This window comes from Myotis yumanensis, unplaced genomic scaffold, assembly GCF_028538775.1.
Source record: "Myotis yumanensis isolate MYYU_CA2020_CCGP unplaced genomic scaffold, mMyoYum1.0.hap1 SCAF_8, whole genome shotgun sequence".
Lineage (NCBI taxonomy): Eukaryota > Metazoa > Chordata > Mammalia > Chiroptera > Vespertilionidae > Myotis > Myotis yumanensis.
The window spans coordinates 32096902-32121968 of NW_027223759.1; the positions used below are offsets into that span (position 1 = coordinate 32096902).

The 25067-nt window shown below is 46.2% G+C and overlaps 3 protein-coding genes across 4 annotated transcripts in view; 2 read left to right on the top strand and 1 right to left on the bottom strand.

The window, feature by feature from the left end:
• The window catches only part of LOC139015126 (UDP-glucuronosyltransferase 1A1-like), a 51599-nt gene that overhangs the window by 13452 nt on the left and 13080 nt on the right, over positions 1 to 25067 (top strand). The window contains exon 1 of one of the 2 annotated variants that reach the window (XM_070422445.1): positions 14282 to 15145. The exons of the other annotated variant lie outside the window; for it this stretch is intronic. Within the exon in view, the coding sequence (XP_070278546.1) occupies positions 14282 to 15145 (864 nt within the window). Of the gene's footprint in view, positions 1 to 14281; positions 15146 to 25067 lie in introns of those variants that run through there. 2 annotated transcript variants of the gene reach the window in all.
• On the top strand, positions 5223 to 6107 carry LOC139015416 (UDP-glucuronosyltransferase 1-6-like). Its single transcript, XM_070423234.1, is given in 1 exon segment — positions 5223 to 6107. A coding segment is annotated over 1 exon segment (885 nt).
• On the bottom strand, positions 19605 to 21331 carry LOC139015128 (dnaJ homolog subfamily B member 3-like). Its single transcript, XM_070422449.1, has one exon. It carries the CDS (start codon positions 21313 to 21315, stop codon positions 20599 to 20601), a length of 717 nt encoding a protein of 238 aa, XP_070278550.1. The 5' UTR covers positions 21316 to 21331; the 3' UTR covers positions 19605 to 20598.

The window sequence follows — 25067 nt, forward strand, 5'->3', positions numbered from 1 at the left end:
CAATTATTTCCAATCATCACAATATTTACATTAACCACTAGTGGCCTGGTGCATGAAATTCATACACATTAAAAGAGAATTAATGAGAGGAAATATTTTAATATTGCTATTTGCCCTTTCTCTATAATAGAAGTGTCAGAGATGAAAGAAAATTAGTAAAATGTATATAAAATCTTCCTCCTGTCTGAGTCTGGCGCGCACCGCAGGACCTAGAGTCAAATCCCTGCCCACCACCCTCACGCGCTTCGAAAACACAGGAGACCCAGACCCGGCCGGCCCCACCCCCTTGGGTGAGACCTAGACTCAGCTGGCCTCACCCCCATCAAGCCCCTCTGGGTGGGGGGCACAGCCTCAGGTGCCCCGGCCTGAGGTCCCCCGTCAAGCCCCACTGGGCGGGGGTGTGTGGCCTGAGGTCCCCCGTCAAGCCCTGTGGGTGGGGGGCACAGCCTGAGGTCTCCCAGCCAGGAGCCAGGCCTGGGGCACGGCCTTAGGTCCCCCCTCAAGCCCAGGCCTACCCCTCCTCCCCCACAGCGTCATACCAGTGCTGAATGGGGATGCACACAGGCAGTGGGAAGTTAGTGCTGGGGGCGAAAGTCCCCGCCCCTGGCCCAGCCCACAGACTGGTCGTGACTGGGACACCGTAATGGACAAATTAGCATATTATCTCTTCATTATATAGAAGATAGGATCAGGCTCTTAAAAAACACACACGCATCAATTGGTTGCCCCCTGCACACCACACCCCCTTCTGGATTGAGCCCAAAACTGAGGAATGTGCCCTGATGGGGAATCGAAACAGCAACTCTTCAGTGCGCACGATAATGCCCAACTGACTGAGCCATGTGGGCCGGGGCAGACATTCTTTTTTTTAAAAAATGAGCTATAAGTCATATCATAACTTTCATCCTTTATAAGCATACAATGCTGTGGTCTTTAGTATATTCATGAACACAAGCAACCATCACCATTCTCTAACTCCAGGGCATTTTCCCCACTCCAAAATGAAATCCCATGCCCACTAGCAGTCACTCCCCCTGACAATCTCAAATCTACTTTCTGTCTCTGTGTATTTGCCTGTTCTGGATATTTCACGCAAATGGAATCAGGTGATATATATGGTCCTTTGTGACTGACTTCTTTCACTTAGTGTTCACAGTCTATCTTTTTGTAGCTTGTATAAACCTTTCATTCTTTTTTATGGCAGAGTAATATTCCATGGCTAAATTATAGTTTATCTGTTCATCAGTCCACACACATTAGGTTGTTTTTACTCTTCAGCTGTGAAGAATATGCTGCTGTGAACATTCTTGCACAACGAACTCAACATTCTGACTTTAGGACCCTGGTGCCTAACCTGTACACTTGATTGTCTCCCTCTGTGCACTGGAGACTTTTCAGGAAATGTCCTGCCTGTGGAATTGGCCGAGGTTGTTTGACTTACAGCAATGGCCTCTAATCACTCAGTGGACATGGCATTTGTTGATTTTGCAGTGTTACAGAATAACGTACAGTTGACCCTTTTTGTTGTTGTTGTTGTTTAACATCAAAGGTTCGTCATTGAACAAATATCTATTGAGAGCCTTCTGTGTGCATGGCTTGCAGTTCAATGGGGAGACACACATTAGTCAGTTACAAATTGTGAAACATAACGTTGGCCGTCCAGATGCATTGTTTTTAGAAAGAGCCTGCTGGGCTGTGCTTGCCCTGGAGGAGCGGACCTGCATTGTGCTCCCTTTGTGACCATCTGGGAGTCTTATTGTCGTTTAGATGGACCCAAACCAGAATGCTGCCACCTTCTTGCCCTGATCACTCCCCTGAAGGCTGCAATGAAAGTTTGCTTCTTGTGACTGCCATTCTGGTAGGCATGAGGTGACACCTCATTGTAGTTTAATTTGGCTGCAATGAATTTGCATCTTGGCTGTGTTCTTGGGCCCAGCTTTGTGCTTGGGTGATCCTTTCTATCTTGTTCCTCAGGCTTTTCCTCCCTTCCCTATCCCAGCATGCCTCCTGTGCCAACAGGCATGGGTTAGGAGAGGACTTTGCGTGCCAGTTCAGCTGTGCGTGACTAGCTGTGGGCGAGTCTGTTCTAGCCACACTGGAAACCGCCTCTCCCTTAGACAGCCTGGTTCCCTCGGCCTCTTGGACCTCCCTCAGCAATGTGCCAAATCAGGCAGGACAAACATGACCCTCTCCCTAAGTCTCGGTCGAAAAACCTGAAGATCAGGAGATGGGTCCCACCCCGGGCAGGTGGAAGAGCTGGAAGGAGACCTGGCTTTCCGACTCCTACCTCAGGCTCTCACTGCATGCTGTTTAGACTTATACTTCTCAGATTTTAATTTCCTAAAGGCAAGGGGCAGACTCCATGCTCATAGTGTCATTGACCAGCTTTTCTAAAAAAAAAAAAAAAAAAAAAAGCACATGGTTCTTTAAATGTTCTGTTTCTTGGGTGAATCCTCACAACTAAAAAAAACAAAAGAGAAATTGAAATGTGAGACTAAAACAAACAGGCAAATCAAAAGCAAGTTTATTCATTCAGCAAACTTGGATCGAGTGCCTGTTGTATGCTGGCACTGTTCTGGACACTGGGCATACAGCGCCCTTAAAGTGCTCTTGTTCTAGGTGGGGGAGGCGCATAGTAAATAAGTAACAGGTTAGGTGATGGCGAAAGGGGTGAAGCGAAATGAGGAGGGAGATGGGGCTTCAGAGTGATGGGCTGGGCCCTGTGATAATGGGGCCATCAGAGAAGCTTTCTTTGAGATAACACTGAGTGAATCTGGAATGAAGGGAAGGAGCGGCATGTGGATTTGCAGGGAAGAGTCAACACCGTGGTTTTTATCACTGTTTGGAACTGAGGTTGTCCAACTGCAGCCCACAGGTGGAATCTCACCCGCTTCCTGTTGTCATGAACAAGAGTGATGGGGACACAGCCGTGTCCATTTGTTTAATGTTGCCTATGGTTGTTCTCCTGGTACAACAGCAGAACTAAATCATTGCCAAGGAGAACAGATGGCCCACAACATCCAAACTATGTACTATTTATGGCTTTAAAGAAAAGTAATTGTCCACCCCTAATCTAGAACAGTGATTCTCAAAGGGTGTTTTGGAAACCTTGAGGATCCCCGAGACCCTTTCAGGGGTCTGCAAGGTCAACCTGTTTCCTTAATAGTACTAAGACTATTAAATTTTAGTTTGCTTGGTCCTGGGGAGTTTTCCCAAGACTTCACAACGTGCAAAACCACAGCAGAGCAAGTGCACATGCTGACAGGAGAGTCCCTCTCCTCCAGTCAGACATTAAAGGGACTTGCAAAAAAGGTAAAGCGACATCACTCTTTTGACTACTTTTTTTGTTTGTTTTGGGAAATTTACAGTTACTTTCTTAGAAAAGATGTCAACTTGTAATGGGTTTCATCTTGTTATCTCAAATTCATGAGGAAGTACTTTTTATATGTGTCAGTTTCAATTTCTGAAACAGTTTATTTGAATATATGTTACCCACATAAACAAACATTTCTGGGGTCTTCACGCATTGAGAGTAAAAAGGAGTCCTGAGGCCAAAAGGTTGAGAAAGGCTGATCTAGAAGTAGCCAATTCTATTTTTTCTTCTGAAGCTGCAAGTTACCCAAAAATGTCATTTTGTAGGCAACAAGCCTCCGTTTCTCATCGGTAGAACGATGGTCAGCCAGGGCTTTGTATTGCATGAGATGAAGGGTGAGTGATAGGGTTGAATTGTGTTCCCCCAAAAAGTTTTATTGAAGTCCTTACGCCCAATACCTTACAATGTGACCTTATTTGAAAATACAGTCTTTGCAGCTGTAACTAGTTAAATTGAATGAGGTCATTAGGGTGGGTGGGCCTTAGTCCAACATGACTGGTGTCTTTATATGAAGGGGAAATTTGGACACAGACAGGGACACAGGCAGAAATGGCCTGATGTTCTACAAACTCAGGAACAACAAAGATGGCCTGCAAACCACCAGGAGCCGGAGCAAGGCTGGAACAGATCCCCTACCCAGGCCTCAGAAGGAACCAGTCCTGCTGACACCTTGACCTCAGACTGCCAGCCTGCAGACTATGGGAATAAAGCTCTGTTTTTCAGGCCACCACAGTGTGGTGCTTTGTTACAGTGGCCCTAAGAAATGAAGACAATGGGAAATTGTTTTAGAAACTGAACATGTCGGGGAGCCCTGTGCTGGAGCCACCTTCTTCCAACTGCTGGTGCACCTCCATCAAGTGCCCTGTCACCTGACACCTTCCCACCATTTCATATTTCTACATTTTCTTCTCTTCTTCATTTCTGCCTCCTCTTCTGTCCCCTTCACTCCTCCTATGGTTATTGTATTCACAGTGCAGGTCATGCAGGGTCACTTTTTGACGCCGAGAGTGTCCGACCAAACCCAGATGGAGCCCTTCCAAGGGAACTGCACTCAGCTCATTCTCACCACCCCTCAGGGGAGGGACTGATGCAACCCCCAGCTGGCAGGTGCAGCAATGCAGGGGAAGGGTGGTGAGGTCGCACAGCTTGGTAGGGGCAGGCTGGCTCCAGCATTCGTGCTCTTAACCGCAAAGTGAGATGTGTGGTGTCAGAGCACATATGTTAGGATTAGATTCTATCTTCTGCTATAACAAAACTCCCCAATAACAGTGGTATAGCTGGGAGCAGGGGGCGGTGGGACGTTCTATTAGGCTTCTCTGTGCCTTCCTTTAATCCGGCCACGGCTGTGGTAACCAGGATTTGGAGTGAGCAGTTCCATTGTGTTGTTCAAATCATGAATTTACATCTGTTCATGCTTCCTTTCCACTGTGAGGAGAGTTGACAAGTAAGCAGAGCAGCATGGACAGCTATTCATCTGTGAACATGGTCTTCACTGATGCTGTGGAGTTCTGGTGCTCAGGAGAGAAGGCAGGGCTGCGGTGGGCCTCCTGGGGCCTGTCCAGGTTGTCCTCCAACCAGAGAGACAGGTTGGTGCAGACAAAGAGAAGAACTAAACCCAGAAGCTTAGGCAAGAGCTAAGAAGCATGGTTGGCTCAAGTTACCTGTGTTCTTAGAAATAGTTAAATATTAATGTAGGTTCTTGCTTATTAGAGGGCAAAATTCAGAGCACAGAGAAGTAGGCCAGGTCTGTGAAGAGGGGCAGGTAGTCAGTGTAGGGGAAATAGCCGGGAGCCCTCGGGGTCAGGCAGCGTAACCCATTTACTCTTGCTGCTACCTGCACTCCACAGGGATGGCCTGCCTCCCCCGTGCGGTCCGGGGCATTTCTGCAGGGGTTTTCCTCTTAGGGCTTTGGGGTGTGACTCTCAGTGACAAGCTGCTGGTGGTCCCCCAGGATGGAAGCCACTGGCTCAGTATGAAGGGCATAATTGAGGTGCTTAGTGACAGGGGCCATGACATCGTGGTGCTGGTGCCAGAAGTCAATTTGCTTCTGAAAGAGTCCAAACACTACACCAGGAAAATCTATGCGGTGCCCTACGACCAGGAAGAGTTACAGAGACGCTTCCGTACCTTTGGGAACCGGCACTTCGCTGAGAGATCGCTCCTGACTGCTCCCCTGGTGGAGTACAGGAATAACATGGTCGTCGTTGACCTGTGCTTCATCAACTGCCAGAGCCTCCTGAGGGACTCGGCCACTCTGAGCTTCCTCCGGGAGAGCAAGTTCGATGCCCTGTTCACAGACCCGGCCATGCCCTGCGGGGTGATCCTGGCCGAGTTCCTGGGCCTGCCCTCCGTGTACCTCTTCAGGGGCTTCCCGTTTGCCCTGGAGCATACGTTCAGCCGAAGCCCGAACCCCGTGTCCTACATCCCCAGGTGCTACACCCAGTTCTCAGACAGGATGACTTTCTCCCAGCGGGTGGCCAACTTCCTTGTTAATCATTTGGAGAACCTCGTATTTCACTTTCTGTTTTCAAAGTACGAAGACCTCGCATCAGACCTCCTCAAGAGATAGGTACACTTACCCACCTCATATCAGAAGGGCTCCATTTGGCTCTTGAGATATGACTTTGTGTTCGAGTATCCCAGACCAGTCTTGCCCAACATGGTCTTCATTGGAGGGACCAACTGTAAGAAGAAAGGGGTCTTGTCTCAGGTGGGTGGCTTTATTTCTTTGTGATTGCCCCGTTTCTTCACTCTCTGCTTCCCTCACTGGTCTGGCTCCTCCTCTGATTGTCACCTGGGAGGGCCACCTGACGAAAGGGATGCCAGGCTAGGAGGAGGGGGTGGAGGAGACCTGAGGCTGAGGGTTTGAATGATGCAGAGACTTTGAATGAGATAGCACTCATGCCTGGCAACAGCAGCAGTTATCTTTAACTGGGTAACCTGGGGACAGTCATGGAAGGAGCCTTAAAATTTTCCAAGCCAAATCCTGCACTTACCTGTTGAAGAAACAGGTGAAGCCTTGACCAAGAGACACAGCTAAGAGGGTAGTCCAGGTCAAAACCCATTCTTCCAACTCTGTGCCATGCTTTTTCCCTGGTCCCTAAACCAGGGGTTAACAAACTATAGTTGGTGAACCAAATGGACTTCAGCCCACAGGCCTGTTGCTATATGGTCTAGAGCTAAGAATGGTTTTTATATTTTAAAAAGGACGTTAAAAACAATCAGAACTATGAGACAGAGGGGTACGTGGCACACTCAGTCTAGTTACTATCTAACCCTTTACAGAGAGAGCGTGTTGACCTCTGACCTAAGGCAAGGGTTTGTAGATTCCCTCTGACAGATGAGGAAAGAGGGCTTTGAAAAATAAAAACTTGTGTTTGTTTTTAAAAAAATATTATTTGAATTTTTACACCTTCGAAAAGCTTCAGATCACGTAAACTTTCAGACCAGAATTCTCTTTTTCAATGCATTGTTTTTTCATCAGAAAGAAAGCCTCAAAGAGGTCCCAAAGACCCTTACCAACCTTCTTTAATATCTGCCAATATCTCTGTTGATACGGTCAATGGTAGCTACAGGGGTGAAGAGCATAATTGGACAAACTCCAGGAAGCACAGGGCATAGAAACCTCGTATGTCAATAACATTTAATTAAGAAGTTAATAAGCAAAAGTGTAAAAAGAATCATTGGCTATAAGAAGGAAGGAAAAATATCATTTTTGATACCTTGGTACCAATCATATATTTTTGCAAAAAAAAAAAAGTTCTATTTACTCACATTGAAAAAAACAGGCTGTCGTGAGTGTGCTTTTTGGGCCTTGAAGCTTTGCCTGTGCTTGGCTTTCATCTGTGTCTCAGTTAGCAGTCCCTGCGTGTCACCACAGAGAGAATTCTGTGTCAACTTGTATGTGTAATTATTAGAAATTAAGTTGCAGTGATCAAAATCAGTTTCACTGGTCAAACAATTAAACCATTTCAACACTATGAAAAAGTGTGCACTTTGGAATAATGAGAATGGGAGTCATGTAGACATGGCGGGGGCACAACATCGTGAAGGGACGAAATGCCACTGAATTGTTCACATTAACATAATTTGTTTTGTTATATGGCCTCATCCAATAAATATTTTAAAAAAGAAGATACATCATCAAACAGAAAAAATTAATGCCTGATTTATAGCTAAAAAAACCACAAAAACCTCGACACTCCTTAGTAGGCAAATATCATGATCAGGCAATACATAAACAACAGAAGTGGCCAATAAAAGTTTGAAAACACATTTAACTTCAGAAATAATCTGAGAACTTCAAATTAATAAACGATGAAATTCGAGTTCACATATCAAGTCAGCAAGCCTGTTGTATTGGTAACTATTGGCCTGACTTCAAATGCATACTCATATTTCTTTCAAATATGTGCAAAGCCTTTAGGGAACCAGTGCTTAGCAAACAATCCTTGCATAACACAGAGTCACAATCAAGGGTGCCTATCCTCAGGGCAGCCTGTGCGCTCCCAGCCTCACCTGTGTGGGAGAGCATGAGATCTCTTCCCACTTACGCCCAGGTTAGTGTGACTCTGACCACAGCCCCACCAGCCTCCTCTGCCCAAGGAGGGACTCAGCCACCTCCAGGGCTCCTGGGCGTTTCTGCCCAAGATGTCTTGGGGAAGCCCCTGAGGCACCCAGCAGGTGGTTCCCACTGGGAGACCCTCAAAAAACGAGGCCCTGGGCAGCCCTGGATGTTCTGAAGCCACTTATCCCACCCAGGACCTCCTCACCAGCCTCATGCACCTCATCATCCCCCCCCTAAGCAGTTCTACTTGTGCCACATTCTCTGCCTCCAGGAGCTCCAGGTCAGGCCAGCTCCTGGGACACTCAATATAGGCTGAGACTTTCTGTGAAGTGATAAAAACAATGTGGTTTTCTTGCAGCCTTCTTTGGGAAGCATCTTCCCAGAAAACTATATCCAAATTTCTCAGTACTAGCTCTTTTGTTCCCAAGTTTTCTCCTCTTGTGTTCTGTAATCATCTAGATCAGGGGTGGGGAACCTTTTATCTGCTAAGGGCCATTTGAATATTTATAACATAATTCGAGGGCCATACAAAATTATCAACTTAAAAATCAGCCTGCTATATTTGGTCAAACATTTAATTCACTCACTGATAATGTCTTGGCAGGGCCAGACCAAAGATTTCTTGGGCCTTATACAGCCCGCGATTGGAAGTTCCCTGCCCCTAATCTAAATAGTGGTCCTGAAATGGGGGCGAATTTTGACCCTTGCGGGATAATGTCTGGAGACATTTTTGGTGTCACAATTGGGGGTGACACTGTCAATTAACTAGTAGGTAAACTCCAGGGATGTTGTTAAAAATCCTACAAAGCACAAGAAATACCCACCCACTTATTCCCAACCAAGAATTACCTGGCCAAAATGTCAATAGTGCTGAAATTGAGCAATGCTGGTCTGAACAAATTCCAAGTGAGTATCAGTAACTTCTACCCAGCAGGGCCCGGAGCTGGGTGGGGAGGGGGCAGCAAGCATCCTTTGCCCACCCCTGAGCTAACCGCTGCCCGCTACAGGGGTCTCTGCAAGCAATAAGCACTCAGGCTGCAACTTCAACATTTACTGGTTGAGCTGAGGATTGAATTCTAAGCAAGTAAGGGGAACCAAACCCTAAAATGCCGAGTCATTCTTAATAGACACTTTTAGAAAATACATGACTTAGGCCAATGTCTACAATTCCTAGGATGGTTTGCTTCTCTTTCCAAACCCGTGTTTACCTTTATGACTGGATATCTTGGAGATGAACAAACCTGTGGAACATTTTGACAGCGCTATTTCTGTCAGTGAGTAATTATCCATAGAGTAGCTAAATGCTAGCATGAGTCAAGGTTTAAAAAACAATATTCAACACGAGTCTCTGAGAAGCTAGAAACTTGGTTGGATAATAATTTAGATAATTTGAGAAGAATGTAATTAAGTGGTTTATCTTATATTGAGGTGTAATTCACATACCACACAGTGCATTTAAAGTTTACAATTCAATGATTTTTAATATATTCACAGAGCTGTGCAACCATCACCACAATCGGCTTTAGAACATTTTCAATCACCCACAAAAACACACACCTGTAATTATCAGTTACTCCCCATTTCCTCCTCTCCTCAGCCTCTGGCAACTACTAATCAACTTTCTGTCTCCATGGATTTGCCTATTCTGATCATTTCATACAAACTGAATCATGTAATAATGTAATTGACTTTTTTCACTTAGCATAATGTTTTTCATAAGGTTCATTCATGTTATAACATTATTTTTTATTGCTGAATGATATTTTGTTCCATTAGCATAATAACTTCATGTAGCTACTCATTCGTTGACGAACATTTTAGTTATTTCCAGTCCCCAGTACCCCTGCAGCTTTGATTCAGGTCCTTGCCTCTCACAAACAAGCTCCAGGTGGGACTCCCTGGGTCCAGGCTGACCCCTCTAAACCATTCTCTACTTCTTCACAAGAGGAACATTTTAAGAACACAAAGCCAAACATAGCACGCCATCCTAGGTGGCTGCCCCAGTCTTCAGGAGAAAGCTCAGGTCTGTGGAATCGAGACCCCCTCAAAAAAGAGAAGTTGAAGTCCTAAGCCCCAGCATCTCAGAATGTGAGCATCACCCCAGCTGGTGAGGCTCAGTGGTTGAGCGTTGGCTTATGAACCAGGAGGTCATGGTTTGATTCCCTGTCAGGGCATATGCCTGGGTTGTGGGTTTGATCTCCAGTGTGGGGTGTGCCGGAGGCAGCCAATCCACGATTCTCTCTCATCATTGATGTTTCTACCTCTCTCTCCCTCTCCCTTCCTCTCCGAAATCAATAAAAATATATATATTTAAAAAAAAGAAAAGAATGTGAGCTTCTTTGGAAACAATCTTGGCAGAGACCATCAAGTTAACATGAGGTCATTAGGGTGGCCCCTGATCTAATATTACTGGTGTCCTTATAAAAAGGGAAATTTGGATACAGACATATACAGAAGGAAGACAATGTACAGGGAGAAGATGACACGCGATTGGAGTGATACATCTGTAAGCCAAGGAAGACCAAGGATTGCAGGCAAACCCCAGGGACTGGGAGAGGCAAAGAAAGATCCTCCCTAGAGCCTTCAGAGGGAGCATGGCTCTGATTTGGTTCTGCCCTCCAGAGTGTGAGACAATACGATAATACATTTCTCTTGTTCTAAGTTCCCCAGTTTGGGCTCTTGGTTTCAGCGGTCCCGGGAAGGGAATGCACCCTGTTTTCTTCCGCCTCCTGCTTCCTGCTCTTGCACACTCTGCAAGTTTCCTGGGTCATTTAGTTCTCGTACCGCCCAGAATGCTTCCTGCCATTCCCATGCCTCTGTGCAGGAGTAGGTGGGAAACACCAAAGCATTTGAGAATGAGTTTTAGGGGCATGATGTGGCATCAACTGTGACTTAGTGTCATGCAAAGAGCCATTAAAATGGGTGTTGGGAAAGGCAGAATCACTCATGTAGTCTTTGGGCCCCATTCGCCTCATAAGATCCAGAGACAGAGAAGCATTGATCAGACCATCAAACCTCAGAAGGTAAGCAGGGGAGGGTGGGGGTAAGAGGGAGAGATCAACCAAAGGACTTGTATGCATACATATAAGCATAACCAATGAACACAGACACTAGGGGGATGAGAGCATGAGTGGGGGGCCGGGGGACAATGAGGGGATAAGGACACATGCGTAATACCTTAATCAATAAAGAATAATAATAAAAAAAGAATGGGCCTGGGCTTGCAAGTCTTTCCCACCACAAGCCTGTGCCGCCTTATCACCTTGTGTGGGAATGTCTTTTTGTTTCAGGCTCAAAGAATGCTCCTCTTTCTTTTCTTTTTTTGAAGCGTGTGGGTCCATGGCACTTGGCCAACACACTGTTGTATTTGTACTCCAAGGGGAGGGGACAGGGTCTTTCTACTGCTGCACAGTAGGAATGCATGTGGGTGAACTGCTCTGTGTCCGCTGTCATAGGGACCTGCTGGCCATGGGGGATCACTATTGGGATTGATTCACTCTGTCTCTTCCCCATGTAACTAAAGCATGCTGGGTGACTATGGTGTGTTCTTGGCAACTCCAATAGCAAGATGCAATGGGCAGAGGTGTTGGGCCTTCTGTCACTGATGGCTGGCATAGTGATGATCTTCACTATCTGCCAGGAAGTTGGAGTCCCCTATCGGAGTTGGTATCTGGTACCCTGTAATCTGCTTTGACAGTTTGGAGCTGTGAGCAGAGTCACCAAGGAAACATACCATGGCATGGAGGATAGGTATAGGCTTCTCAGCCCTACAGTCCCAGGGTGGTGCTTGCTCCCTGGGGTGATAGGCTGACTGAGGTGCTGGCCACCCTCTGGCCACATGGAGACAAATGAGTTGTAGATAATCTCCTTGTTAACAGGGAGCAAGCGCCACCTTGAGGCTTTAGGTGTAATGGGTAAGGACAGACATACCAGAGGTGGCTGCTAAGAAGAGCAAGGAAACTCTACCCAGGCCTTGTCATCTGTTGTCTCCTTCTCTTTCTGCCTGTTTTTGTTTTCTCTCTAGTGCCTTCAGACAGCTGTAAAAAGGTTTTTTTGGTAAGAATTTATAATCATTACCGGTGAGAGCATTGGTCTGATAGGAACTACTCCTGTATTACCAGAAGACAAAAATGCTTCTAGGTGAATTAAAAATTTTTTTTCTCCTGTTAAAAATCCCAATGAGATTTTGTTTGGTCTTGCATTAAATCTATTGCTTAACTTGGGATAAAATCAAGAGTGTTACAATGTTAAGTCTTCCCTTCCAGGACATCCGTGCCTCTTCATTTATTTGATCTAGATTTATTTATATCTCCAATTGGAGCAGAGAAAACACCACCACTATGACCAATTCCCTAGGTAAACCCATGTTCTTACTTGGCTTATAACATCTTGTCAGGTTGAGTTATAACCACAAGGCAGATGACCACAGTGATGAAAGCTAGAGAGGTGGCCCTGGTATATATACTCTCCTACACGTGTCCAGTGCAGTTACAGCTGTACAAGGAACAGGGACTACCAAGTTATTAACAGAATGAAGAGGAGTCAACTCTGGTGACTTGCTGCTTCTGCCACTGATATGGTGGTGACAAGAATCCTTAATGGTAGCTTCTCTTGTTAATGATAATAACAGCAGCTGCAGCACCAATAACAAACTTGAAGTTGTACCTTCCTAGCTATTGGCTCCATTTGCCCTCATGCTTTTAATGTAGGACATGAGCAGCCTCAAGCCTACACACTCAAGAGATTTTGAATGGCTTTTTGTAGGAGTGAATGGAGGACAGAAATGATAGGGTTTAGCCTGTGAGTAGGAGACAGAAACGGAGTCTTGGGGAAAAAATAGAGTTATGTCTTGGACGGAAAGAGGATCTGCAAAAGAGAGTAGAGAACTTGCTGTTGGAGAGGAGGAGGGAACCAGGATCCTGGACACACAGCCTATAAGGAAGGGTTAAACCAAACACTGCCTGCACAGTGGCGGCTGGTGTTCCATGGGAAGTGTCTTGGTGTGCACACATTTGTCCGATGGTGGAATCTGTTATCACTGTGAATCGTTCATGGGGTCATTTCCTCCCAAAGGGAAGCCTCAGCCTTGCTAGTCATGGTGGCCTGGGCCTGCAGGTTGGTATGGCAGAAGCCAAGGATGCCGAAGAGCACACTCAATGAGGAAGGGGGACGTCACAAGGAGCCCACCCACATCATCACCAGAGTGAACAGGACAAGGAGATGGAGCACAGATGGGAGTCACTTTCTGGAGCAGGCCTGGCCTCATGGGCATGTGACTCATGAGGTTGCTCAGGGCTCCACCCTCAGAAGGAGTGCACAAATTATGCAGCTCATCCTGTTCTGGAAGAATCTGTTCTTATGAGGACTTAGGAGTATAAATGACCTTGGAGAGAAGCCTGAACATAAACCACAGGATATATTAAAGGGAGGCCCTGATTAAGGTACACCCTATTCCCGAAGCAGAGTAGCAGAAGACTGGAACTTTCAGCATGCAAGAGAAGAGGAATTCAGACAGAGACTGGTCTGAGGCCAGGTGACAGCTCCCTCCTGTTTTGTGGTGAGCAGGCCCTCGGGGAACGGTGCTCTCTGACCCCACTGTGTCATTGCCCATAATGGCAACTCTTATCCCATGGAGTAGGTATAGGCATCTCAACAATCCCTGTGTTGTTTTCAGCAAGTCTCGAGTTCAGGGTTTCTCCAGTTATTTCCACATTTGACAGCTGCTTCAAGTAGACTCTTCCCTGAACATTGCATGAGGTGTGTCCTTGTGCAAAAGAGGAACAGAACCAGAGAGCCAGCGTCCACCTCCTGTTAGAGAAAGCCGTCTTAGCAATGTTATATGTATTTTTCTGGATGTGCTCAATATTGCCCACACGGGAGGAAAGAGTTTTAAGAGTTATCAAATACGGTCACATCCAGCAGAGAGGTTTTGGTTGTGGACTAGCATTGGTGACTTCTTGGAGTTCAGTCATAGCCCAGTAAAACATGGTTCACAGAGGAGTGGGTGGGGAAGAGAATGAATGGGCATCCACAGCCTTGTTTTGACAATGGGATGAAAAACAAGAGCGTGAACTAAACAGTTCCTCTGAGAGAGCAGTGGACTCAGATGAATTTTCCAAAGTCAGGGGGATCGATCTCTCCCTAGGGGAAGCAAAAGGGTAAAAGGCTAGTGGTGAAGGGCAGGGGCAGGTTCATTCTGTAATGATTAATGTAAGTAGTGCACCCTGCCCTCCAGTGATGTGCCAGTCTGTGAATTGGCTTGATGATATGATAAGACAAAGGAAACAAGTATATAAGACACACTGTGATCTGGGGAGTCAGCTGCTTTTGCATCTACTGAGATGGCTACAGGACTCCAGCTTCCCCCACCACTGCTCATGGGATTGCTGCTCTTCCTGTGTGTCGGGCCCTGGACTGAGGGCGGGAAGGTACTGGTGGTCCCCATGGAGGGCAGCCACTGGCTCAGCATGCGGGAGGTGGTGAAGGAGCTCCATGCCAGAGGCCACCAAGCAGTAGTCCTCTCACCAGAGGCAACTTTGCATGTCAAGGAGGAGGACTATTTCACCCTGAAAACCTATGCCATTCCATTCACCCAGGAGGAATTCCAGTATCTCATGCTGGGCCATATTGACCTGGTTTTTGAAAGAGCAAGTTTTCTAAAAACATTCTTGAATTCTATTGTAATTTTGAAAAATGTGTCTTCGGTCTTTCAAAAGTCTTGTGAGGAGCTGGTGCATAACCAGGACCTGATCAGGCATCTGAATGCCAGTGCCTTCGACGTGGTTTTAACAGATCCTGTCTACCCCTGCGGGGCAGTGCTGGCTCAGTACCTGTCGCTTCCTGCTGTGTTTTTTTTGCGTGCCATTCCATGTGACTTCGATTCGGAGGGCACACAGTGCCCAAATCCTTCCTCATATATTCCTAGGTTGTTAACAAGGAATTCGGACCACATGACATTCCTGCAAAGGGTCAAGAACATGCTCTACCCTCTGGCCCTGAAGTACATTTGCCATGTTTCTTTGTCTCCTTATGCACCGCTGGCCTCTGAGCTTCTGCAGAGAGAGATGTCACTGGTGGATGTTTTTGGCTATGCATCCGTGTGGCTGTTCAGAGGAGACTTTGTGTTGGACTACCCCAGGCCAATCATGCCCAACATGGTCTTCATTGGGGGCATAAACTGTGCCAACAGGAAGCCATTATCTCAGGTCTGTATTAGTGCTTATATCCACTCAGTGTGCCAGGCAGAACACATTTTATTTTTTTAAACTAATTCCAAGTGCTTACTTATCTACCAATCTTTCTGTTAATTTCTACCTCTTGTTCTCTAACAGTCTTGATGAGATAAATTGTTCAAGTGTCTCAAGTAGTGTGGTTAAGGTTTGCAATGGTCATAAAAAAAAATGAGAGAGAGGGGTATAAAGTTCTATAATAGGATTTACAATGGTGTGATTCAATCAAGATTGTTCTTTTGTTATGGAATCATCTTCAGGGTTGTGCAATTTTCTTCAGCTGTGTAGGACCAAAGAAATTGAGTTTCGAACTTATTTATCAGGGAGTTTTTGCTTGTGGGTGTTCAGTGGAAGGATAAAGGAACTAGCAAATTGCATTTATTTACATGATCATTTATAGTGGTCCTGTTTCAGAAGAGACTGAGGAGAAATATAATGCAAGCCACGTGTATCATTTAAAGTTTTTAGTAGGCATGTTTTAAAAAAGCAAAAATATTATTTTTAATATACTTTATTCAACCAAATATATCCAAAATATTTTTCTTTCAACATATTCTCAATATAAAATTATTAATGAGATATCTTACTTTTTTCTGTCCAACACTAAGTTTTCAAAATTTGGTATGTATTTTATACTTACAGCATATTTCAATTTGGATTAGCCACATTTAAAATACTCAATAGTTATGTGTTACCAATGGCTACTATATCAGATTAGGGGCCCAGTGCATGAATTCATGTACCTTGAAAGGAACTGTGGCCGCAAGGTTGTTGTGGGCACAGGGGCGGGATTTAGCCCATCCTCCGTTCCCCCACCTGCCCCCTCCTGCCACAGCCCCTGGTCCCCTGTCTGCAGGCAGCCCTGTTCCTGCCGCCGTCACTCCCACATGCTGATGGTGCCAGCCCCACTCGCACCTGCTGATAGTGAGGAGCAATGAGGGCCAGTGCCAGCAGCGGGTGCTAGTGGTGCCTGCTGCCCCAACTGCCCCTCAGGAGCTGAGGGAGGTGGAAAAGCCCTCAGGGGGGATCGGGGGCCAGCAGCTGCTGCTCGAACCCGCTGATGGTACTGAGTGATCGGGACTGGCGCTGGGCGCCAGCAGCAGGTGCAAGTGGTGGCTTTGGCACTGGCTGCGGGTGTGAGCAGGTCCGGGTTTGGCAGTGGGTGTGAGCACCAGGTGGCACTGCAGCACGCGGGAGTAAAGAATGAATTTTCAGTAACCACCAGAGGCTCGTCCTGATGACAGCGACGGGCCCACCTTGGTCTGGCGCCCCTGCTTACCTGCTCCTCCATCTTGCTAGGGCCAACGCCTGCCATGTTCCTTGCTCTGTTGCCTACTGCTGATGCCCATCATGTTCCACGTGTGTGCCCCCCTGGTGGTCAGCACACGTCATAGCAACTGGTTGTTCAGTTGTTCGGTTGTTCCACCGTTTGGTCTACTTGCATATTAGGGTTTTATATATACACTAGAGGCCCGGTGCACAAAAATTTGTGCACTTGGGGGGGAGGGGAGGGGGGTCCCCCAGCCCAGCCTGTGCCCTCTCGCAGTCTGGGACCCCTCGGGAGATAACGACCTGCTGGTTTAAGCCTGCTCCTGGGTGGCAGAGGGCAGGCCCAATCCCTAGGTGCAGCCCCTGGTCGGGCTCAGAGCAGGACTGATTGGGGAGTTGGGGTGCCGCCCCCGTCATGCACAGAGCAGGGCGGATCGGGAGGTTGCGATGCCACCCTCAGTCACGCTCAGGGTAGGGCCAATTGGGGGGTTGGGGCACCGCCCCCTGTCACACTCAAGGCAGGGTCGATTAGGGGGTTGGGGAGCTCCCCCCTGTCACGCACAGAGTAGGGCCGATCAGGGGGTTGAGGAGCTCCCCCCTGTCACTCACAGAGTAGGGCCGATAGGGGAGTTGGGGCACCGCTCCCTGTCACACACAGAGCAGGGCGGATCAGGGGGTTGGGGCACCGCACCCTGTCACACACAGAGCCGCAGGGCGATCAGTGGGTTGGGGAACTCCCCCCTATCAGGCACAGAGCAGGGCTGATCAGGGGGTTTGGGCGCTGCCCCCTGTCATGCTGATCCCAGTGCCGGGAGGCCTCGCGGCTCCACTGATCCCGGTGCTGGGAGGCATATTACCCTTTTACTATATAGGATAGAGGCCTGGTGCACGAGTGGGGGCCGGCTGATTTGCCCTGAAGGGTATCCTGGGTCGGGTTGGGGGTCCCCACTGGGGTGCCTGGCCAGTCTGGGTGAGGGGCTGAAGGCTGTTTTCAGGCTGGCGGGTGACTGAAGCTCCCAACCACTCCTTTTTTTCTTTTTTCTTTTTTACTCTGGGCCAGCTTTAGCTCTGAGGCTTGGCTCCAACTCTTAGGCCTTGGCTGCTGAAAGTAGGTATCTGGTTTGTTTGGGTTCTATAATTGAAACACTGTTTCAACTCCAGCTCTGAGGCAAGGCTGGCTGAAAGCAGGTTTCTGGGGTTTTGTTTAGCTTCTATATTTGTAACAATGTTTCAAACTGCAAGCTCAGAGGCCGGAAGCGGCAGGCGGGGAACGTTGGAGTCCCCCGTCACTGAAGCAAGCAAGCCTCATGTTTGCTTCAAGCTGCCTGGCTGCCGGCTGCCATCTTGGCTGGCAGTTAATTTGCATATCGCCCTGATTAGCCAATGGGAAGGGTAGCGGTGTGACACCAATTTGCATGTTTCTCTTTTATTAGTGTAGATAGATAGTATATGATCAATATTTGTAAATGTTCCATAGAAATGCCTAAAATTTATATTTTTAATTTTTCTATTAAAAAAAAACCCTCAACATGCCCAATTCTGAAAAAGATGTCTTAACCTATTCCCTATTTAACTAAATTTTGCTCAGTTTCTATTTGGAATTTTAATAATTTTTGCTTATTCTATAGTTACAAGATTGGTACACATAGTGTTATTACTGTTTATTTCTTCATAGTTGGCTTTTACAATTTTTTAAATTGTGGTAAAATATACCTAAGATAAGATTTACCATCTTAACCATTTTAAAGTGTACAGTGTAGTACTGCTAAGCACTTCACATAGTTGTACAACTAATCTCTAGAACTCCTTTCATTTGGAAAACTGAAGCTCTATGCCCATTAAACAACAACTCCCCATTTCCCTCTCTTCCTAGTCCCAGGTAAACACCATTCTTCTACTTTATGTCTCTGTGAAATTGACTATTTTAGGTACCTCATTCAGCATGTGGATATCCACTTTTCCCAGCAATATTTGCTGAGACTGTCTTTTCCCCATTGAATGGTTTTGCCACCCTTGCCAAAAATCATATGATCATATATGTGAAGTCATCTTTTTAACTTAAAAACTTCATAAAAAGTTTGCTTAAAGAGTTTTTGATAACATTTCCCCTCTTCTGATAGTTTCTTTTGATGTAAGAATTTCTATCATTCACACAATATACCAGTGTATACACACACACACACACAGGCAGTCCTCGGGTTACATCGGACTTGACTTACGTCGTTTCATGGTTACATCACCATCTCCCATTTACAGTATTTATATAAAAAAAAGTTCCATTATTTCGACGTATGTACATATGTGCTTTATGTTTTTTATTATTTATTTACCACAAGTAAAGGTAAGAAATTGTTATCTTTCTTTAAAATTTTTTTTACTGTTTCACTTCATTACTGCTGTGTATGTGCTCCATGTGAGCGACGTAGGTGCTTATGTAGGTGGATTCTGACTTATGTCGAAAATCGAGTTACATAGCGTCATAGGAACGGATCTCCGACGTAACCCGAGGACTGTATGTATGTGTGTGTGTGTGTGTGTGTGTGTGTATAATTTTATTCTTTCCATTTAGTGTAAATTCATTTTTTTGCATTGTTCCCTTTTTTAAAACAAGTGTTTGTTGTTACTTTGGGAATTCTCTGTCACTTTTCCATTTCCATGTAAATGCAGTGTAGCATCTTCAAATCTCTGCTCTCCTACCTCCCTCTTTCACTTATAGGCACCCTTGTGATTACATTTTTACCCAAATAATCCAAGATAATTGCCCTATCTCAAGATCATTGACTTAATCATACATGCAAAGTCCTTTTACCATGTCAGGTGACTTGTCTGCAGGTAACAGGGATTAGAAGTGGACAGATTTACAGGGCCATTTTTGTGCCTGCTATGTATGGTAAGTCTAAAGTTAAAACCAGATCTCATTGAAAACTTTCAAGTTTTTCTCTAAATATTGAAATTTTTGTTCTGGTTTCTTTGGGAATGCCTGTCATCCACAGATTTATATTTTCCATTCTCTGTCACTATCATCTTTCTTTTTTAAAAAAAAATATATTTTATTGATCTTTTACAGAGATGAAGGGAGAGGGATAGAGAGTTAGAAACATCGATGAGAGAGAAACATCGATCAGCTGCCTCCTGCACACTCCCCACTGGGTATGTGCCCACAACCAAGGTACATGGCCTTGACCAGAATCGAACCTGGGACCCTTGAGTCTGCAGGCCAACGCTCTATCCACTGAGCCAAACCGGTTAGGGCTGTCACTATCATCTTACTCTTTAAGTTTATCTCCTCTATTTTTCTGATGCATCATAGGAGAGTATCTCTGAAAGAATATGTTTGTATCACTGATTTTACTTTCTGCATTATCAATTGTTTGTTTTTTTGCTTTTGATGTGCATTTAAAAATGTTATTTTTTGCTTACTTTTCAAGTCAGTTTCTGTCCCGCCGCAATGATATGAATGTACTTATTTTCAACAAATATTTTTTTCATAAAGCTCCAAGGTAAAAAATTCCTCTGAATTTTGTCAAATGTAGATATGTCAAATGAAGCACTCTCCCTGGTCTTACAGAAATATTCTTATCCTCTAAGTCAGTGGTTCTCAACCTTCCTAATGCCGCGACCCTTTAATACAGTTCTTCTTCATGTTGTGGTGACCCCCAACCACAAAATTATTTTCCTTGCTACTTCATAACTGTAATTTTGTTACTGTTATGAATCGTAATGTAAATATCTGATATGCAGGATGTATTTTCATTGTTAAAAATTGAACATAATTAAAGCATAGTGATTAATCACAAAAACAATATGTAATTATATATGTGTTTTCCAATGGTCTTAGGCGACCCCTGTGAAAGGGTCCTTCGACCCCCAAAGGGGTCGCGACCCACAGGTTGAGAACCGCTGTCTTAAAGTGACATTAACACGGTCAGCCTCAAGACGATGTTTAGTAAGTAGCAAAGTGTATGCAGACATTTGCAACAGTTTTAAAGAGAAACAAAGAGAAGTCCTATTAGCGTGGTCCTAACAAGAAGAACAAATAGGCATAGGCATTGAACCGTTTATAAAGTGCCGAGTACTTTGAAAGTAGAGCTCACTTGCAATCTCCAAAAAAATGTCCTGCTCTTCCTCCCCATGTGCTTGAAGCGGAACGTGGGCTGGAGTTACTTGGTGTCAATGTGCAGCAACTGCTCTCTGCCGTTTATGATCAGGGACTTCAACTCGCCGTTTTGCTCCACTTCCACCCTTTCTTGGCCATTCTCGACAATCCTCTTGGTGGTGGTTTTCTTGCCATTAATGATTTCGGTGGAAGTTGACACGGACTTGAAGTTACCCACCCCACCGCCACTACCACAAGACGTGGAGAAGGAAGAGAGGCCCCCATTCCCCAGAGAAGCGAAGGAATGAAATCCTGTATCGAAAGCAGAAAACCCACCAAAGGCTGGGAACTCACTGAAGGTGGGGAAAAGGGGCGAGGACCCTCTGCTCCTGCTTCTCCGACCTCCCAAAATGTGATCAAACGGGTCTCTGAACAAGTCAAACGAAAATGGGTCCCGGCCGCCAAAAAACTCCCTGAAGACCTCGACCGGGTCGCGGAAGGTAAAGACGCACTCAAAGGGGTCCTCGAAGGGCCCGCCGCCGCCGCCGCCGCCGCCGGCCTCCACGCCCGCCTCGCCGTAGCGGTCGTACACGGCTCTCTTCTTGGAGTCCGACAGCACCTCGTACGCCTGGGCCACTTGTTTGAACCTCCTCTCCGCCTCCTCCTTGTTCTCAGGGTTTTTGTCAGGGTGCCACCTGAGCGCCAGCTTGCGGTAGGCCTTCTTGATGGCGTCGGAGGAGGCCTGGCGGGGCACGCCCAGCACCTCGTAGTAGTCCACCATGTTGGACGGCCGGCCACGGCCCACGGGCCACGGGCCACGGGCCAAACAGGCAGCGGCGCGCGCCTGGTGTCCTAGGGCTCCAGCCCGGTGCCCAGTGAGGCCGTCCGGGAGGTGTGCCCCTTGTGACGTAGCCCGCATCTGATTGGTCGAGGCCACAGAAGGCGGTGCTAGGCCTCTCCCACGCACTACAAGGCGCTCTGTGACGTGTTTCCTGTGGTGCCAAGGCCCCGCCCACTTAGGCTCCGCCCACTTAGGCTCCTCCCACTGGGCCCCCAGTTGAGCTGTGATCTCCAAATAGGGCACAAAAGAGAGGAACCTAGGTTGTGGAATATACCTTTAGTGAATTTAGTCTGACCCTGGGCTAAAGAACAGTCATAGAGTTTGCCTAGACATCCATTCAACTTTTTGGCCTCAGGACCCGTTGGCTTTTGTTTATGTGGGTTCAATCTAGCAATACTCCATTAGAAATGAAAACAATAAAAAAATCCATTAATCAACTTAATAGCAATAAACCCATTACACGGTATCATAAATCATATTTTTATAGAAAAAATACTTTTTCAAAACAAGATTTAGTGAAGAATGGCGTCATTTTACTTTTTTTTTTTCATCTCTCCGGCTTAGTCAAAGAGAGCTAGATTCTTTTATCTGCTTCTGCATTCAATCTTTTGCTGTATCACATGTACAGGGAACTCCCCTGTACACTTAAGAGAGAACGAGAGTGGAAAAGTCCGATATCATGATTATGGAAACAGTTTAACTTTGCAAAATTCCCCTGAAAATTTTTTTGAGATTCCCAGAGTGCCCTGGCCCATAGCAATATCAAAATGATTGAAGCTTGCTGGCTGCATTTATAGTGATGTGTCTAAACTTAGCATGCAGTGATTATTTCCACTAAAACGCTATAACACAACCATGATTTTATTTTTGGCCTTTCTTGACATCTGATTTCTCTCCACATTCTCATTCTCTCTCTGGCCCTATATTTTTTTGCTTTGATAAATGGTGAGGCAACACCAATAGAGGTCACTTAGTTCTAAGAGAAAAATGATTAACCAATGAACTCTCTAATACCCTAGATCAGTGGTCAGCAAACTGCGGCTCGTGAGCCACATGCGACTCTTTGGCCCCTTGAGTGTGGCTCTTCCACAAAATACCACGTGCGGATGTGCATGTACAGTGCAATTGAAACTTTGTGGCTCATGCGCAGAAGTTGGTATTTTGTGGAAGAGCCACACTCAAGGGGCCAAAGAGCCACATGTGGCTCGCGAGCCACAGTTTGCTGACCACTGCCCTAGATAATAATAGGCTAATATGCAAATTGACCAAATGGCTGAATGACCGGTTGCTATGACATACACTGACCACTAGGGGGAGACATTCAATGCAGGAGCTGCCTCCTTGTGGTCAGTGCATTCCCACAGGGGGAGCACTACTTAGCCAGAAGCCTTGGCAAGCATAGCAGCAGTGGCAGGAGCCTCTCCCGTCTCCACAGCAGCACTAAAGATGTCCAACTTATGGCTTAGGCTCGCTCCCACATCCAGAGGGACTGCGAGAGGGCACAGGCCAGGCTGAGGGAACCCTGCCCCCCTCGCCCCCCCCCCCCCCACCCCGTGCACGAATCTCATGCACTGGGCCTCTAGTTTCATCATAAAGGGTAGTAGATTCAAAAGGGTGTGTGTGCTATATCACCAGAACAAACTGCTAACTTTGAAAGGCTAAATATAAAGCCTGGACCTGGCACTTAGTAAGCATATGAAATGAACAGTAATAAGAAGCTGATTGGGAGTAGAAGTCCTTGTGAACAAAGCAATGTGGGAAGTTACAAAGCATATTTGTGGAAGAGCGAGTGATCCAGAATGGCTGCAGGGAAAGAGGCAGGGGAAGAGGTCAAGTGGAAGAGCTTGAGAGAAGCAATGAGCTTGGGCAGGTGGGCTGGGTCCATTCCCAGTTCTGAGGCCAAGGCTGAGGAGTGTGAATTTTATTCTGGGCCCTGAAGCTGTTGACCATGGTTTCGGAGGTGGTGGTGGGGTGTGACCATGCAAAAGCAGCTGATATCAGGAATCAGAAGGCACAGATAGGTCCTGAAGCCCTGAAACAGGACCATTGCAGCTGGCTCTGAGAGGCAGTGGCAGAATTATCTGGATTCAGTACTTTCTTACTTGGATATGGGGCCTAGAGAAAAGGGAGAAGGGAAGTCACATCTACACAGAAACATTTACTGAGTGCTGAAGGTCTGCAAAACCATAGACTGGCACCTGAGCAAGAGAGTCATTCTAAAGCTGATGCTGAAATCCTACCTGTAAGCAATATAGATGGATACATAGGTAGGCACATACACAAATAGCAGAGAAAGATATGGAAACTGCTAAAGGATACAAGGCAGAATAAAACAAAACGCTACAGAGATTCAAGGAAGACCAATTTGCTTCCCCTGGAGGGTCTCATAGACTATTTAGAGGGCAATGGACTTGTTTATGCAGCTCCTTTACTTTAGGAGCTTCAACAAACAGCTCCAATCTGATTCCATTAAAAGAGCTAGGAGTGGGTGGAATGTTGGGTCTCTTAACTACTGGCTTCAGCTTAAAGAGAAATCATCTAGTGGATTCCAGGAACTCTCTCGCAGACAACCTATTCTGCAAGAGCAAGACCAGCCCTGACTGGTTTGGCTCAGTGGATAGAGCGTCGGCCTGCGGACTAAAGGGCCCCGGGTTCGATTCTAGTCAAGGGCATGTACCTTGGTTGCAGGCACATCCCCAGTAGGAGGTGTGCAGGAGGCAGCTGATCGATGTTTCTCTCTCATCGATGTTTCTGACTCTCTATCCCTCTCCCTTCCTCTCTGTAAAAAATCAATAAAATATATTTCAAATAAATAAATAAGTAAATAATCGATTTGTTCCATTTACTTATTTAAAAAAAAAAAGCGCAAGACCACATCTCTGCCCTGCTCTATGTTTCCTTGGCCACTCATGCTCCCCCACCAGAGCACAACTCACCTTGCCCTGTAATTGCCTGGTTGGTTGTGCACTGGAGTCCTCCTGATAGGCACCAACTATTTCTAACTTGGTTTTCTGGTGCCAGTTCCTAGCATAGTGCCCATAGGGCCAACACTTCGCATAAATATTCGGTGAATGGGAGAACTAGCAATGGATTTGTATGTCAGGTCTGCTCAGGTTCTAGGGCAGAGGCTTTACTGGATTGTTTTGTTGTGGTTCTTGGTTGTAATTCTTGAGAGTGAATGTGGATTGCCTGCTATTCATATTAGTAAACAATATGCCCTAGTCATGGGCAGAGTTGGGCCCCAAACCATCTAGGTACACAGAGGCCCCCAAAAGTCCCGAGGTGCTTCGTGATGCAGGGAAGTTATAAAATCATTATAGTGGTGACTGTGTTCACCGCCCTTTGGCTCCATGTAATCTCAGATGAACTCTCATGACGTTGAGACCTCGGGAGAATTATTGCTCTTAATGTTGAAACTGGAGTACAATTTCAGAATTGCAGATAAAGGCACACCAATGAGGCAAGGCATTGCTCCCTCTTTTCTCCTCACCCAGAATCTTGGTCCCGGAGATGGAGAGGGCTTGAGGAACAGAGGAGCTTCAGAGTGCATGTGCATGTGGGTATACAAACATGTGCACTCATCTATAAGCACATACAAAACTGGAGGCTTGTGGAGGAAGGATGGTGGTACACGGAAAAGGGATTCTAAGTACCTACTCTAAATACCAGAATGAGAACATGCCCCACAAGAC